At 41.0% G+C, this 18384-nt stretch overlaps 1 protein-coding gene across 7 annotated transcripts; it reads right to left on the reverse strand.

Annotated features, from left to right (window-relative positions):
• Positions 1-15: 15 nt before the first annotated feature.
• Positions 16-14912, reverse strand: rnf165a (ring finger protein 165a). Of its 7 annotated transcripts, XM_051411682.1 has the most exons (10): positions 14140-14282; positions 11561-12957; positions 11331-11430; positions 6799-7099; positions 6586-6714; positions 6312-6441; positions 5620-5724; positions 5078-5173; positions 4854-4954; positions 16-3913 (listed from the first exon to the last, which is right to left on the reverse strand). In XM_051411682.1, the coding sequence occupies exons 3-10, from the start codon at positions 11350-11352 to the stop codon at positions 3796-3798; spliced, it is 1002 nt and encodes a 333-aa protein (XP_051267642.1). In that variant the 5' UTR covers positions 11353-11430; positions 11561-12957; positions 14140-14282; the 3' UTR covers positions 16-3795. The 7 variants fall into 7 exon arrangements, with proteins under 7 accessions (XP_051267642.1, XP_051267641.1, XP_051267638.1 ...); XM_051411681.1 differs by having other exon boundaries at positions 11331-12957; XM_051411678.1 differs by lacking the exons at positions 11331-11430; positions 11561-12957 and having other exon boundaries at positions 14140-14912.
• Positions 14913-18384: the final 3472 nt, after the last annotated feature.

Raw genomic sequence — 18384 nt, forward strand, 5'->3', positions numbered from 1 at the left:
CACAAAAACAAGTACTTGTCCATTTTATCCAATTTATTACAAAAAGAGCACATACAAAAGGATAATATACAAGCCATGAAATAAAATTAAAATTAAAAAACAGAACAGTTTGGGTTTAGCAATGCAACTTTTGAAATCATTATCATTATTATTAGTAGTAATAATAAATAAAGTACAAAATACACATGTGAATCTAACATTTACCCATAATATGCTCATCCATTTCTTCATCAACACACTCATCACCATTAATGCGCTATTGCTTTAATATTAATGATAAATAGTTCTATTTTCAGATAAAATATCCTATATTGAAAAACATTGCGCAGTCACAGCTAAACAGCAGATTTTCATACAAGGATGGCGGCAGCCCTTTCACTGGCACTTTTTGGGATATTTTCTCTTCAGCTTTGTTTTTCAGTTTCAAACAGCAACAAAATTAATTTTTTTTTTCTGTTATATTCTTTGTATATATTTTCACCATATACTATTAAACCATTGAGACTATATTGAAACCTGAGAAAACATGCATTTTTAGAAAAGGTTGTGCTTTAAAATCCTTGCCTTCCTTTTAGACTGTGAAAGGAAACAGAGGATAGTCTGAGAGGAGAGATGGACGGTAAAAAAAAAAAGAAATGAGTAAAGGTGAAGGAGATAGAAGATAAACAGAACACAGAAATGAACTAAGGAAGAATTTCTGTAGTATTTGTAAAGCCCACAGTGAAACATGCCTCTTTACATAACTATTTCCACAACACATAATGCTTCAAGCACGACAAACCAACAGCTATTTTGGACAGTTTGACTTGAATTTTGAGGATAATGGCTTTTGTACACACCTGTCAAATGTTGTCTTAGCTCCTTCACAACTCATTCCTTTAATTAATTATGCAACCAATAAGGCATGGTGGCTTCATTGACTGATTGTTATTAATGGTTTCAGTAATATGGAAATATCTCCTAACACTCAAAGCGAGGCACTTGTTATGCTTAAATCTACAAACTATTCTGGAAAAAGAACTGAAGAGAAACACCAGAGAGATGAAAATTAAAGATAGACACAAAGAGTTAAAGCGAAGAAACATGCTTCACAGATGATCATTATTAAGACCCATAGTGCATTGTGAGAAGCAGAGCATTTAAAAAATAAAAGCCAGAGTTCTTAGTGATAATATTAAATTATCTAAACTAACTTTTTTGCCAGTGAGAGGGTTCCCATATTTAAAACAAGTGAGTGCAAAAAAAAATAATAACACAAACTAAAACCAATTCACTTCATTGCAGTTTGTCCACTACATCACAGCATGGGGGATCAGAGAAATTGCATTGAATGGAATGTAACCAAGATCCACAGCACCACATGAGAGAGACTGAGAAATACAGAGAGAGAGAGAGAGAGAGAGAGAGAACGAGAAAGAGAGAGAAAGACGGAGAGCGGGCTCAGTAGCTCAGTCTTGGACAGTAAACATCGCACAGCCAGCTTGTGGAGATCAAACAGCAGGGCTCTTTTTTTTCTTTAACTTTAGTGTTTCAAAAAAGTACAACTGCATGCAAAGCATTCCCATTTAAAACAATGCAAAAATGAGGTAATAGTTTTTTTCATAGCATTTTTGTGTTATTTCTAAATAAATAAATTATGATTCAGTCGCCCCCCCCCAAAAAAAACTATATAAAATTAAATACATACCCACAATATCTACAGTTAGTAATAAATTATGATTGTTAAATACTTAAGGCATCTCAACTGACAACACCCTGTGTAAACTATGAAAACTTCATCACAGATGACTCCACTACAGGAGGAGGCAGTGTCAACACCGGCAGTGCACAAGACAGGGAGAAGTAATCCTTGTTAATTGATCCATGGCCCACTGAGGCTAAAAGAGTCTCTGGGCCAAGTCTTATCCTTTACTATCACAGTGCATAGGACAGTGAGGGTCCTAAAGGCAGGCTTTTAAGACACAGCCCTGTGGAACTGAAATGATAAGTCGACACAAAGGGTTTTAAAAAAGAAAGAAAGAAAAAAAGTGAAAACTGGTCGGACCAAGAAGCGAGTGAGGGGGGGTTCGACTTGTTGTTAACAGCCTGAATGTTTTCCGGCTGTTGTGCTGTCTCACGTCTGTGTGCACTGCGAGAGGGAGGCTGCCTCCGTCGCACCACGTTCTACATGTTCTAGCAATACAGCATAGCAACCAGCATAGCAACCACGAGGGGAGGTCTGTCACACAAATACACAAGATCAATACGCAAGCTCCTCTCTCTGCTGAAACACTGCATGAATCTATACCTAAATATAAACCAACGCAAATGCAATACCAAGGAAAAACCTTTTGTTGCTATAACTATTGTCACATGTGCTTGTTCTTTAGGCAATAAGGTAAACATCAAAAAGAAGATCCCATCGTTGCCACCAAAGGGGACAGGGATGAACACACGCTACAAGTCAGGGAAGCAGCCACTGACACCGTGCTCATTTTTTTTTGTTTGTTAGTGTTGAGAAGATAGTCACAGCTCAGATTAACTAAGTCATGCAAAGCCATCTCTGTACCTTTTTAAATTGAAGAAACGCTACCAAAGCTAACAGCCCAAGTCAATGATGAAACATGCATTTTTAGTACACACTGTTCTGCCACTGGCCCCGCGCCAGATGAAGACACAGGTACAAGGGCAGCTAAATCTTCCTCCCACTCGCTCTGCAGCGCACCATAGTTTCCTTTTTTCATCCCTTTATTTTTTTTGGCTTTGTGTTGTATAAGCACTCCAGTGGCCATGCTATTAACCTACAGTGAATTAACGTCCAGGTGTTGCCTCGAACCCTTGAAACAAGCTCACATTTGCACTTTCTGAACATCCACACATTTGTTAGACACATTCTTTAAGTCACACACAGCAGGGCAGAGCTCACACACACACATGTGAGCCTGCGCGTCAGGCTCAAGCTACACCGTGACAAAAATGCATTTTGGTAAAAACACTTTCTACCTATTTTGAAATTTTAAAACACACAACGACTCGATCACTCATTTTCCGCGGCAGTGAAAGAGACCTACTCACATAACACCATCTCACATGACACCAACCCAAGGTAAATGTACAACTGTATTGCAAAATGTCAAAGCTGCATGATAGAATTAAAACACTCAGCTAGCTGGTGCTTGCCCCCGAGAAGGCGACAGCACACCAGCTATCACTTGTTGGTTACTGCTACTCTACTATGACCACAAATGATCTTTAGGTAAACATGGCATCAGAGCATTTAGTTTCTGTAAAGTTTCCTCGTGTGGCAGAATATTCACTTTGATTGAAGTGTGTTTGAAAAGAGAGAAATATATATATATTTATATATATAGAAAGAAAGAGAGAAAAAGAGAGAAAGTAGCCAGCTCAGTGTGGGGTTATGTGTTTTCCACTCTCAGGACATTAAGTCATGGCTTTGAGGACATGCTACACAGCCCGGGGCTACCTACAGTACAACACCACAACAGCAACAACACCCCACTTACGACCAGCAAGCTACAAGTAAACCCTGTGTATATGAGTATGTGTGTGTGTCTGCATGTCTTTTGCCTCCAGAGGGATGTGCTTCTATATAAAGAGAGTCCTTTTGCGGTCTCTCGTGCAGTTAGTTATCCTGGCTTGGCTCAGTAAAGCGTGAGTCAGAAGGGTGGTGATGTCACATGAAGTCTGGAGACATTTGGCAAAGCACCCAACAAGGGGGGGAGGGCCGGCAAGCCGGGGTGGAAGAAAGCAGGAACCTCACGAGGGTGATTGACAAGGAGGGGAGTTTGAATCTCATCAGCTGTCAGGGTTCAGCTGTGTTTCGATGTCAACTCGACAGATTGGACACTTCCTGCTGGTGGCCAGCCATTGGTCCACGCAGCCCTGGTGGAAGAGGTGCATGCAGGGCAATCTCCTGGAGGACAGAGAGACAGAGAGACAGAGAGACACGGGGTCAATGTTGATTCACACTGGCAAGCACAATTCTCCCAGTGCATAGTTATGTGCCTACAAAGAACTTGAGAACTGGAACCGGCAGGGAGTTAATTTCGTTCACTCAGGCATGTAGAGACAACTTCTGTTGAGTCATCAATCCTACATGCCTCTCAGACAGCTGAGACTTCATACGCTGTAAACCGACCCCCTTTCCTCATCCCAGGGCACAGCCCTTCACTGCTGAGTTTCACTCCCCCAACTTGGTTTGAAATCCATGTGTAGCTGCACATGCTCATGTCGTTGCTTAAAGGAAGAGTTCAACATTTTGCTTTCTGGCAGAGAGTTAAATGAGAAGATGGATACCGCTTACATATCTGTCCATTCAATATGACGCCAGAGGCAGCAGGTCGTTATCATAGCTTAGCACAAAGACTCTAAACAAGTGGAAACAGCTAGCCTGGTTCTGTCAGACAGTGTGAAAATCCGCCTACTAATTGTCTTATCTATGGCTGTGTCAGCTGTTTAAAGCTAAATCAGGCAGATTAAAGATGGACTAGTTATAATTTGCAGTGACACTCTATGTCTAATGTGAGCAAGAGGAGGGATTTGGCTATTAGTTAATGGTTTGTGATATACTTAGCATTCGCTGACAAATTTAATTAACAGTAGATGGTCCACTGAGTCGAGATCTAATTTACAAATGATCGAGTGTGTAACTTTTTCTGCAAACACATAATCCCACAATATCCCTTGAATACATGTGCATCTATACATATGTATTTATTTCATTTATTTAAAAGAGTTGAGAGAGTGGCATCAATCTTTTCATCCAATTTCCCAAATTGTGAAACGTTTGAATTAAGCGTTTAAAATTTCCTTTAATGAAAAGTAATGTTCTGGGGCTACGGAGCATTTCTGACCTGACGTCCTCTCCATCCTCCAGCATGGACAAACAGATGGTGCATTTCTCATCCACATCTGTTTCCTCCTCCTCCCCAATCTTCAGATGCAGGGGCTTTCTCTGTTAGTAGGTCGGATTACAGAGAGACAAAAGGCAAGGTCAGAAACGGCCAGTGTGAATATATTCAACTCTTTATATCTCTGTATGTTATTAACATCCAGTAGTTACTGTTATCCAACCTACCTTCTTGTATTTGTGTGGAAAGGTGAATCTTTCTATGGTAGTCTGAACAGCTCCTCTGCTGACACTCCCCAGCCTGTCTTCTAGCTGCAACAGCTCCTGACGAGCAGACACACAGTTGAGAAGAGTGCAGAGGAGAATAAAAAAAGAACACTACTACTAAATGGACCTTGAGGTGAGATTGTTTTGTCAACCGATGTTTTCAAAGTCAAGAATTAACTTTGAAGTTCAAATTTTAAGCCAAGGTGTACAAGAAGTCTTTCAAGTGCTCAGAAACTGGAAATGAAAAACTCTGCAATTACATGACAATTGAGAAAATTCCATCTACTAAAGAGCGTGTGATATGACTGAAAGCACCACAGCTGCTACTAACTGGAGCTCGAGGTAAGTTTTCAACTATAATTGAGTAGTATTGACAAAGTTCAAGGTATCTAAAAATGCAGATGAGGCTGCACCGTGACACAGGCAGTGAACAGTTTTGCACTGTTTACTGGCTTTGATGGATGAGTGGAAAGTATATGAAATGTATTCAGAGGTAGATTTACCTCATAACTTTCTCGCACGGCGGTGGCGTGCCTCGAAGGATTCAAACTTTGCAGTGCCAACAGGTGCAGCTGTGGGTATGGGTAGTTTCTGATTTCATGCACAACCTAGCAAAGAAGAAATCATATTACAGCAATGTTAATCCTGTAGTCAGTTTTTCTCTATTGTGTTTGCTGCCTTATTACATTTTTGAGAATACTCAAGGTGGCACAAACACCCAAACTCGACTGTATGCTGTTGCAAAATAGTAAAAGTAGGCTGGTATGTTCTCAAAACTCTTGATATAATCATGTAATGGGCCCCTTTAGAAAATCTCTGCTTGAGGCTAGAGGGTTAAAGCTTCATCAGCCGCTACTAGCCTAAAGCACCAGAAAGTATAGTGCATAGTGGATAAAGTAGATGCCAGGTTTTGACAAGAAAGAAGAATGCATAGAATGAAAAAGACAATGTCTCTGATTCTGCTGCATCGATTTTCAACAATAGTATGGGAGAGCACTACTAGATCAGTGTAGTACTCTCTTAAGTGAATACATTTGATGTTTTGATCACTGCATTTGCAATCTTAGAACACATCAAATCAATGGAGAAAGATATTTACTTATAGGTCAACATATCTGTAGAACACAGGAAAGATTTAATCAGATTTAAGAATTAATAAAGCTCAGATAAAAACATAGCAGGGTGACCAACATACCACTTGTGCAGAAGATGTGTTCCTGGGGAAGTGGTGCATTCGAGGGGAGGCCAGGTAATGCTGATAGTGCTGCGGAAGCTGCTGGAGCTGGTACTGGTGGTGAGGGAGGCCAGCATCAACGCTGAGATCCCTACAGGCAGATAGACAGGCGACTAAATCAACATCATCACCCATGCCAGGCAATGTGACAGACAGACAGATGGGCGCAGAGATTAAAGGACGGGATCGTCTCTCGACTCTACGGGACTCTCATTTATCTCCGACAGTGACTCACCAGTCGGTGCCTTCGGCCAGGTATCGCTGCTGCTGCTGTGTCATTGGCTGGGGGACATGAAGGGGAGGGGAGTACTCATAGCCTGAACGCAGTCGGTGAGGGTTCAGAGGAATACGCTCCTGGGTTCTTCTGCAATAAGATGAGATAAAAACGTTTGACTTTGTTTTTTTGTGTTTGTGTGTATCTGTATTTGCATGGAGGTAGTAGTTCTACCTGGAGTGCGGGAGAATCCTGCGGTGCTGCGCTTCAAGAAGCTGCTGCTGGATGAGGTATTGCTGGTGTAAGGCCTGAGGTAGGAATGGAGGCCCCGGCACATCCTGGAACTGAGGGGGTGCAGGCAGGGCAGTGAGGGGCGGATGGTGTGCCGGGGGCAGGTGGGTGGCCAGGCCGGTCTGAGGCGGCTGGCTGGCGTGTCCTAGAGGGAACTCTGCTGAGATGGGAGCCTGGGGAGCGCCCAGGTGAAAGTGTCGGCAGGAGGTAGCATGGCTGTGTTGATGCCTGGTGAAGTGTGCTCCTATGGGAAATAAATGCAAGGGGTCAGAATGGAGCCAGATAAGCCTGAAACCACTTTCATTCAGACAGACACCACAGAGAAACCCACGCAAACCAGTGAAGTGACACATATAACTGCAAAAACAAGCACCTTTTGGCTTTCTCTCTCTCTCTCTCTCTCTCTCACACACACACACACACACACATATACATAAAAAAAACATTTAACAACCAATCACACAGAGAGAACATAAAAATAGGAGAGACACAGGAAGAGACAAGACAGACACAACAGCAGATGGATGACACAGACATTGAGACCCCTGTGGAGCACCATCTAATCCCACACACAGATTGCACCCAATGGCCTGCCTCTCCACTTGCCATAGTACAGCCAGCAGGAAGGATGGATCTTCACTAACAGCCTGGTGTGTTTCCAAGATGATCTACAGCACAGAGGGTCTGTGGTCCACTGCTAGTCATTTTAAAAGATTCAGGCTCTATATCATGTCTGCCGTTTTGAAGGAACAAATGTTCACCTGAAGATTTCTCATTAAGACCCACCACAGGAACAACAGAAGATTATCCGCCCCCATTTCTCCCTTCCCCCACCCTTGATATCAGCGGTGGAAGAGACATGAGATTGTATGGTAGTCCCAGAGAATCACCTTGGTATCGAGTTGCACAAAACAATCAATACGAATTACTCTGAGCTCAGAGAAAGGAGGGCGAGGAGGAGGGTGAGGTGGGGACAAACAGTTACTACTTCAGCTTCCTATTAGAGCTTTCTCGCTTTCTGGAACAGGAAGCAGACAGTGGGGTCTGCAGTATGGACTGTGCAGCGTGTACATTATGGTACCACAGTATTGTGCCTTTGAAATAGCTGTCTCATCTGCTGTTGTAGATCAGACAGATTAAAGCTGGGCTTGTTAAACAGCAATATGAAGTGCCAATGTATGCCTAATATGAAGAGGAGAAAGGATTTGGCTTGAGATGTAATTTGCATTTGCTTATCTTGTTTATCTGAGTCAAGATCTTATTTACAAATTAGTCTGTAACATTCTTATATAAACACAAAATCCCACAATATCCATTAAATACATTTAAAAATTTATATTTATACATATTTCACTTTCACTTTCTGAGAGTTGGGTGAGACAGTATCACATCTTCCCTTAAAGGGTACAGCCAGCAGCCACTCAGCTTAGCTTAGCACAAAGAGTGGAAACAGGAGGAAACAGCTTGCATGGCTCTGTCCAACAACTACAAAATACGTCTACTAGCAACTTTAAAGCTCACTGATTAGCATGTTGTATTTTGTTTGTTTAATCTGTACAAAATCTGGAGTGAAAAAACAACAATTTGTTGTTTTATGTGGCAGACTATCTCTTGGTAGTTGCCAGGCAACCAGCAGAGACTCCAGGAAATTAGTCCCAGCCAAGAAATAGTCTTGGAACTTCAGTTTTTGTGTGTGTTGGAAACACAAGATAAAATGCGTTAATTATTTGTTACCTTTTACAGAGCCATGCAAGCTGTTCTCTCTTGTTTAGTCTTTGTGCTAAGCTAAGCTAACTGGATGCTAGCTGGAGCCTTTTATTTAAGGGTCAAATATGAGTGGTATCAAAACTATTACGTTATTTATGGCAAATATTACATATTTACATGATTGTTGTTTTGCTACGTTGCGTATAGCCTTGGGACATGGGAGGCCAGTGAACCTTGAGAGCCGTGAGCAAACTGAAAACCACATTGGGCTGAGGAAGTAGAGCAGAAATGTCAGACTGGCGGTTTGGATTGGCAAAAGGCTGTACGTCACTTTTGTAAAACGCCTGTGACCCGGTAAAGCCGGACTCGATGTGAAGCTTAGAGTAAATACCAAATTATTTGTCTCTGGGCTTTTTCACAGCATGAACCGCTGACATTAATATTTGACATATTGCAGTGCTGCCAGCAGTAACAGCCCTGATGCTGCTATTGTTACATCTCTGCTTCGACTTTGACTTAAAATGCTTGATTGGTGCAGAGCAGACCCCCACCCATCCACACACACAACACACACACACACACATTCATACACTCCAATCCACCTCTCCTCACCCCTGAGCTGCTGCACAGGCAGCCCCTCCCCCACAGTGTGGCTGCGGCATGGTGTCCCTATGTGAGTGACAGCCCGTAAGCCCTGCCCAGCCGTGACTGCAGCAGTCTGACATCGAACCTGTCTCTCTCTCTCTCCCCTCACCCCTCCTCCCCCTCCTGCTTCCATCACTGCAGCTTTACAATCATACCTCCTCTCTAACATAATCCTGTCTTCTGCCTAGTGCGGTGGTCTTTCGTCATGTGACACTGTGAGCTGCGTGCATGCAGTATTTCATTGAAAACCCTTCACCACGCCAGCTGATAATACTCACAATCACAGTGAGGGCCTAATGAGTGAAATCACCCTCAATGTTGTACAGCTGGACTAAAAATCGGCATACAAACGGCTTTACATGGCACATGCTTGCACGCAACTCACTGACCTTGATGCTAAACATCGGTCAAATTAGGACAGGGTGGGTGCTGCTGAGTGGAAGATAAAACATCTGATATTAATGTGGTCTGCACCAGCGCAACTTCTGTGAGATAACATATGCATTATGGCTGTTGAGCTATTTAAAAGTCTGTTGCCGTAGTCGGTAGAGAAAGTTGCATTGCACACATGCTGTCTCAGACACACCTTGTGTCTGCACATAAATAACTCAGACTATTTCAGACATTGGGAACAGATGTAAGGCTCAAGTGGCAGCAGGAAGTCCTAGACTCAAACACTCTTTAAATATTGAGTTTATATTCAAAATGTATACTTGAACCAGAGCCTGTGCTGCATGTTGTGACCAATTAACCCACTTTCAAACTGTTCAGAAGCAATTGCTTTTTAATGAATTGTTTAAAGTCAGAGCAGCTCTTAAACCACGGTGGCATACTGAAAAATGAGAATTTATGAACCAAAATTATTTTGTAGATCTAATATAAACATTTAGCTCTTGTGCAATTCAAAACATCTTGGTAGACAATATAAACTACAATATCACTTATTTTTATCAACAAAAATGTCTCATATCACTGACTTCCTGCAATCAATTACCAAAAGCCTTTTGAGCACTAGTAGTTGAATTGGTTTTAATGATGCTGTTGTCACAAGCTACAAAAGGTGCGACTGGATGACTGTAGGAATGTATTTTTACATCATAAAACAGTGAGCTGCTGCTTTCTGTAGATCAGTTGTTGTTTATTTCAATGAATGAGTCAAGGTTTGTTCTGCCACTTAAAAGGAAAAGACTAAATGACAGAAGCCATTACACAGAGACACTGATATAACACTTCACAGATGAAATAGTTGCCGTTTGGTGATTGAACCAAACTGATTGATTTGGAGAGGAATAGTTGGACACTTGTTAGATGAGAAGATCAATACCACTGTCATATCTGTCAGGCTACAGCCAGTAGTCGGTTAGCTTAGCTTAGCACAAACACTGGAAACAAGGGAAACTGCTATCCCGGCTCTGTTCTATGATAACAAAATCTTCCTACAGCTTTTAAACCCGTCTTTATTATCTGTCCTTTGTTTAAATCCATACAGAATTTGACGTGTGAAAATTACACGTTGTGGTTTTAAGGCGGGTTATGTGTCAGACTATTTATTTTCACAGCCAAGAAATGGTTTGGCACATAACCCCCCCCCCAATAAAACATAAACAAGATATAACATGTTAATAAGTGGGCTTTAGAGATGTTAGTAGGTGGACTTTGCTATCGATGGACAGAGCCAAGCTAGCTGTTCCTCTCGTTTCCAAGGTTTGTGCTAAGCTAAGATAACCGATTGCCGGCTGTAGCTTCATATTTATCGTACAGACAAAGAGTGTTAAATGTATATTAATAAACAGAGACTTCAAAGGTTGTTTTGAGTTTAGGTAGTAAACAGTCAATACCTCGCAGCAGAGTTCAGCGATACCATGAGACGATTCATTTGTTTATACCGTGGTGTATAACAGTTTCATTTCTTTGGGTGTATTACACCATTTTAGGCAATGCTGCAAATCAAGTGCTTTATAACAGTATTGGATTTTTATATTTTTGCATCAATGTATTTAAGTAACTTGATTTGTTGGGTATTTAATTTGCTATATTAGCCATTAACCATTAACAGTTTCTCTATGGACAGCAAATTCACTATGTCACCATATATATACATAAAAATTGAAAATTACAAGTACCATAACAGAAGATTTTATCCATGTTGCCCAAAGTTGTTCCAACGTTAACTCATCACCAATGAACACCAATGAGTGGATGTGAGGAAGGCTGTGTTTTGTTCTATAAACAACAGTGTATGGATAAGGAGGAAATGACAGCGTGTCACATTAAATCTCAATGCCGGTGTGTTTCAGAATAAACATGCTTTTCTTTTTTTTTTGGAATGGATAGAAGATTTGTTTGCCCCTACTCCAAAGTAAGCAGAGCATCAAGTTGAAGAAACTCTGTCAAAGACAGCTGAGAAATGAGAGCACATAAAGAGTGAGGGGACCGTCTCAGTGACAGCACAGTGTGGAGGGAGGAGGGGAGGAACACATGGAAATCAGCAAAAAGCACACTGAAGGTTAGAAAGAAAACTACAGTCTTTATTGGAAAATATTAGTATGTGTGGCACTGTGTGATAATAGTAATAATAAGAGTATTATGTCCTATATAACCATAATAATACCATGCAAATAAAGACCAAAGGCAAGGCCCGACCATGCTCTCTGTAGGGTTAACAGAACAGAAGCAGCATCCAATGAGTAGATGTGTATGCTTACAGCACATTTCAGTATAGCAGGGACATCTCTACACAAAGTTTACATTGGAATCTGCTGTTCAATGTGGAAAAACAAAAGTATAAAATGACCATGCATTAGGATCTAATACAAGAACATAAGGTAGAAAACCACAACCAAAGAATAAAAGACATTTTCATTCTAAAAGGAGTTCTACAGCAGTGCAGGATATACACATCCCTGTAAAATGGATAGCATTCTGGAGGAAAGACTCGAGAGGGGGCTGTGCATGATAGTGGATCGAAAAAAGGGGGGGGATTACTTTTTAAATGGTGAGATGAGTTAAACCTGAGTCTCGCCAATTTATTGTGACTGACTAAATCAATTCAGCTAGCAGGAACAAAGGCTTTCACACATGGATAGGATTATGACCAGCCGTTTGGACGCCACTAGAACAGGTGCAGTGGACCATTAAAAAGGCGAAAAAATAACATCACACTTATTACTGTGATTTTAGTACCACAAGGATTAGCCAATTGGTGAATTACTGGTCAAAGTGATTTTGGAGAAGGTGATCATACAAGTGCTTTATTGATGACAAAAGCTGGTACAATGCACCTTTGCAAATAGGGGATGGAGACGCTTTTTCAAAGAGTTCGATCAAGCCTGGCTATAATCGAAATCGGGGGAGGATCAAAATGTATCCACTTTACAGAAATTTACAGCAGAATGTAGTCTATCCACACTGAATGGGAGAATCACAATGACAGTCTCTAGTAAAGTCTAATGCTACAATGGGTTATTCACTGAAGAGCAACATGACAGTTTAAATAAAGACAAACTGTTTTCTACAGAAGGTGTTATTCTTTAGTCTGTTACACAGAAGGATACGGTATGAGTGGGAACTCGGTTTTAATGCCAATGTCGTCTTCAGATGGAAAGAGGAAATGAGGAAGAAGGGGTTCACAATACAGCTAGATGCAGAGAACAGGCAGAGGCTACGGCAGACAGCAGCAGATGATCGTTAGCTACACAATGGAGGGGGACAAAGGTCTGAGAAATGCGGAATGTAGAGCCAGCCTCGATACTATGGAACAGGAAAAAAGAACACAAATAAAAGCACAATGAAATCATTGGTGCTACTGCATGTAGTTTTAACAATGCACGTCAATTTATTACCACTACTATTATTATTACATAATCAACACAGATAGCCTACTGCAATGGAGGAGGATGATGTTGTTGTTATTGTTATTATTATGCCCAATTCAGCGAGTGTGATTAATCCCTGTTTATATATCTGTTCAGATTTTCACTGCAGCGCAATTTTTTTTCCAGGATTCATTTCACCATCGGACAAATGTTTTTTTTCTTTTTTTTAAATCTTTTTTTTTTTAAACGTTTAGGGCAAAAAATGATGCCACCATTTTATATCCCATTTACAATAGCCAGCCATAGCCCCTTATCTGAGGCACGGCCATTACGCTAACATTACCTGTCTTTAATGGAAGAACCTTTAATTGGCATTAACTCATGAATATCAGGAGGAGGACATCAACAGACTCCAGGCCAGTTGCGCACAAAGGGGCCAACATCCCTTGTCGCGTTATCGCTACTCGATTCAGACACAGCTGCCAGTTTTTGGCCAAATCAATGACAAATTCAGAAAAAGAGATGAGGATATTGTGAGCTAAAGCGGAGCTAATGTGGCCGTGTGAAGCTACGGGTGTTAATTCGGTAACGTTAAAGTAGCGGCGACTGCACACCATTGTGTGTTTTTGTCTTACAAACAGGGCACGTAAACAGCGCGCAGTGACATGTTTTAAAGCGCTAGCCGCTGAGGCACAGCTGAGGATAAAAGAAAAGCGAGGGTTGCCATTTGACAGCTGCAGTCATTTTGGTTTTTGCGGTTAACGGGGAGAGGAAGGGGGGGGCCTGAAACAACTTAACACCAACGGCGCTTATGAGATTAAATATATTTCCGTCACTATGACAACGTTTCAACGGTTAATTCGGCTAAAATCCACGCGACGCTACAGCTAGCAGAGACGGCTAACGTTATCGTCGCTAGGCTGATTGTGCTGGCGTTGTGCGGTTTTTTTTTTTTTTTTTTTTTTTTGCTAGCAGGTGTCCGCTCTGTTTACATCATTTGAGGACTTTTTAAATAAAATTAAAAAAAATTTTTAAAAAAAAAAGAAAGAAAAGAGGGAATGCCGAGAAATTTGTTAGGGTTAGGGGTAAAAAGAAAAAAATATAAAGCTAGTCATACCTCTATTTCTAACTGAGCCGAAGACGGGGAGAACCAGATATCCAACATGTACTAACACCATCCTGGGTCCTTCTTTGTTGTGTGGGCAGCCAGTGAGACAGATGGTCCATGGAAATGATCCCCCCTCCAGTCCCCAGCACATTCAAACGGACAGGCTGCGCTGCCTGCACACACGGACCCGAGCAGCCAATCACTGGACCCCTCCGATCAGGACCCTCCGGCTTTGGCACCCTCCTCCACCAATGGGATGAGCGCCGGGGCGGGGATGTCTGTGTTTTGGACAGCCCGCCCTCCTCCCTCCTCCCTCCTCCGCCGCCGTATGAATCCACCAGCCCAGATAAGGTACTGGTATAAGGTGCTGGTTTCTTATCTAGGGGGGACCTTCAAATAGACATGAGCCCTCAGCTGGTTGCATTTCATCCCCACCGAGCCTCATTTACTGTTTATTTAGGATCTGACTGCTAGTATACTACTGAAGTATAGGCCTGCTTATAAGCATAATTAAATTAATTACCCAGTTATGTGTAAGTAGCATAAAACTTTTATGTGCTTCACTGAACTCAACCTCTTTATTGGACAGGCCTTTAATTCCTTTTGCACAAAACTTTTGCTCAACAAAGATGGGAAATACTAGCCAATTGTTTATTTGAACCAGTATGAATATATTACTATAACAGATCAATTATGGATCATTAATATGATACTTTGGTGCTCACTGTGTGTGTGTGAAACTGATTGGTTGAATTGTGGAGAATCTAACTGATCTAACAATGTGTAGCATGTCCATAATGACAAAAGTTAAAGCAAGTGGGCAAAACGCTGGGCTTTAAGATATTTTATACCACCAAAGAACTTCTATAAAATCCAGACCAGGCCTCTAAATGTGTCCGTTCACAAACATGTAGCCACACCAGGCTAGTAAGGGGGACCTGGGTCTAATTAGGACCCTGCTTTTGTTTGAAGTTTTGTGGTATTCAGCAACTTCCAGTCCACTACAGTTCAGAAGGAAATACTGTACTCTACTACTACACTACATTCATTAATGCCACATCCGCAACTGTTTTACAACTCATACAAACAGTATGCTTGGAACAATAATGTGGGTTTTTTTATATGTTTTGTTTTTCACATTAAAATCTTTAAAAAGACATCCGCTTCATTAAATATCAAGTTTTCCTGCTGGATACATTAGATGTCTCCTACTTCACTGTAAAGTCCATTCTCAGTGTTTATGCACTAATGCCTTCAATAGATTAAAGGCCCTGCATATAAGCACAGGTGTTTTCAGTCACTGTGGCTGATAGGACCTGTTCAGATTGGACCTGTGCAAAGCCACGCTGGGGTTTGGAACGAGGTCACCAATCTCATATTTAGCATTGGTATGTATACGTCAGAAATAGGGACCTGCTTTTCAAAGGGATTAAAGTGAAAATTAAATATTACCCACTGATCTCTAACAACTGTGTTTGTTACCTCTCACTGTGGAGTTCTAGCTGGGACACATCATCCACCAACAATAAGGTGAAACTATGATTTAATAGGAACTAAGCAGATTTACTCAATTACTGTACTTTATTACAATTTTAGGCACTGGTACTCCAATTTATGTGTCTTCATGCCTCCATTTTTCAATCATTGTGTGCAATTAAACCGGTTTGTCCCGTAAAAAACGTTAAACAAGATAGCGAAATAGGTGTCTTTCCGTGGCCACACTGTCTTAAGAAAAGTTATAATCAGACAAAAGTGGAAACAGGAGTGGATCACGGGTGTAAAAACAATCAATACCAATCAACTAATGTAATATATTCAATAATGGGGCTGATTCTACATAATGACTGCTTTTACTTTTCTTACTTTAAGTACATTTTGCTGGTCATAGTTCTGTACATTAAGTTAAGTTGGATTTTTAATGGGGAACTTGTACTTATAACAGTGTTTTATGGTATTTCTGCTTTTATTTAAGAGAGTATTTTAGAATTGTACTTCTATAACCCACTGAACTTACCGTGGATCTTCTTTTTTTTCTTTAAAGATAAAAAAACAATGCTTTTTTGGATATACTTTGTCAAAACCTGAAACCTACATTACCCACAATGCAACTCAAACGGTAAAAGTTTGGTTGGAATTTCGGCTGTGTTACGCTAGTAGCAGGTAATGTAGCCACAAGCCTTTAGTCTCGAGGAGAAGGGGGCTGCAGAGGTCAGGTAAGCTCACTTTTCTTTCTGTTTCAAACTTGTAGTCTTTGGTTTCCAACCAACGTTGACTCAAGTGACATCACCTGAGGCAATTTATCAGATGTTCCGCAGCTCCCTCTGGAGCCAAAAAAAGGCTTTATATAACCTTTTTTCACATATGCAGTAGTTCCCCTTTAAGTTAAAAATCTGAGTTCTTCTTCCACCACAGTTTATGTGTTTTGAGTCCTCACCAGTTTAATTCCCTTTCCTTAAGTTTGACACCGAACATCTGACACCCTTTTTCAGTCTTAATACAACACACCAAAGACTACATGTCTGTAAGAATCATTAAGTTTTTTAAGGTCAAGAAGAACACATCAACACACAATCAATTATAGTTTAATCTTATTCTTCTTCACTTTGGGACCCAGTGAACAATTGTCCCCGACCAGTAACCAACAAACAAAGCCGCTGGGCAAACTGAATAATCTGCTAGAGATCATTAGGTTATATTTAACTCTCATCATAATTCCTTTGAAAAGCAACCTCTCCCTATGTTGAACCAATTTCCTGTACAGCAGATATGGTGAAATCTGTGTCCTGAAAATCTCTCTGCCTTTAGTGTTAAGCCTGAAGGGTGGAGGAACAGATGGCCATGGGGAGGCTGAGGGGGTCACAAAACTCTTAGTCCCATATGTCCTCGTCTTCCAGTTCCCACCATCTAATGCTTTAAGCCTGCGGTGCCACACAAAGAGCCTTTCAGTGCTTTACTATCAGTGCAGGTCAAACTAACTGCAATCAGTTCTCTTTATTCACAAATAACAGACTTTTGATATTTGATACTGACAATCTTTCAGCATATACTACAAAACTTGTATATAATGCATAATATGAAATCAGTAGCTACTGGTTTTTTTGAAAACACAATTTCCTTTCTCTCTTTTGTTTGACTAAATGTCCAAAAACCCAAAGATATGTAGTTTACAAAGAGTAATAAAGTAGTGAATCCTCTCATTCCATAAGCTTGTAGCAGAAAACTATATCTTTGTTTGACAAAAGCAATTAATCAGCTCATTAGAGTTCAAGATAGGCAGTTGGCTGACCCTAACAGCTTAAATTGTATATATGTTGTTTTCACTGGCAATTAGAAGTAGTAACGTGCATTATTTTTGTTGGTCTAGAGTCCTCCGATAGTGTCTGGAGCAATCATAACAAGTGAGCGGTCATTCTGAATAAACCTGGAACAGCACTTGTATGATACAGAATCTAAAAACTGCATCATTCAACACTAAAAAGACATCTGCAGGAGGAAGGATGCTTATTTCTGGCTTTTGAGAGAGAGCCAGGACACTCACTGCTCTGAGGCCACCACTGCCCTGTAAAAAAAGAATTTGCATACAGCTGATGTTCTGCCCCGAGGGTGAAAAGAGCTGGCTAAAGGGCTTTGGTTTTAGGAGAAGGGCCCCGCAGACTGAATTGCTCCACTCCCTCATTGTCCTCCTCATGTGAACTCCATATGTCCCCCTAGCGGCAGGTGTCACAGTGTGACCTCTGACCCGGCATGCCACTTCTGTGGGTGAGGGTGAAGTTGTATTGTTCACGGTGAGGCAGTTGTCTAGACCACAGGATAAAAGAAAACAATGAGACGTCTCATTAAGAACTATTGTACCTATGATGGTAATTATTCTCACTTGTACACACAAGAAACCTTTTTGATTGGCTTTAGATACATTTATCAGCATGCTAACATTATATTTAAATTATAGGATAAACTTTTAAAAGAAGAATTTCAGTAACATTAAAGTCTAAAAGGATGAAAATCATGCAACAAATGTCATTGTCTTCAGTTCACAGACTACAGTCCCAATTAAACTACTTTTGACAGCCACCTACACACTCAATCAGACTTAAAATGAAACAACAAAGATAAATCCTCACCAGTTCAATTTTCCATGCCCAAGCTTGGCACCAGACAGCCTAACAGTCACAGCACATGAGCAAAGACTACACAGCCTGCCTCTAAAATGAACCCCTATGTTTTCTAGGGACAAGAAAATACAGTACAAGAGGG

The sequence above is a fragment of the Dicentrarchus labrax genome, unplaced genomic scaffold (assembly GCF_905237075.1).
Source record: "Dicentrarchus labrax unplaced genomic scaffold, dlabrax2021, whole genome shotgun sequence".
NCBI classification, from domain to species: domain Eukaryota; kingdom Metazoa; phylum Chordata; class Actinopteri; family Moronidae; genus Dicentrarchus; species Dicentrarchus labrax.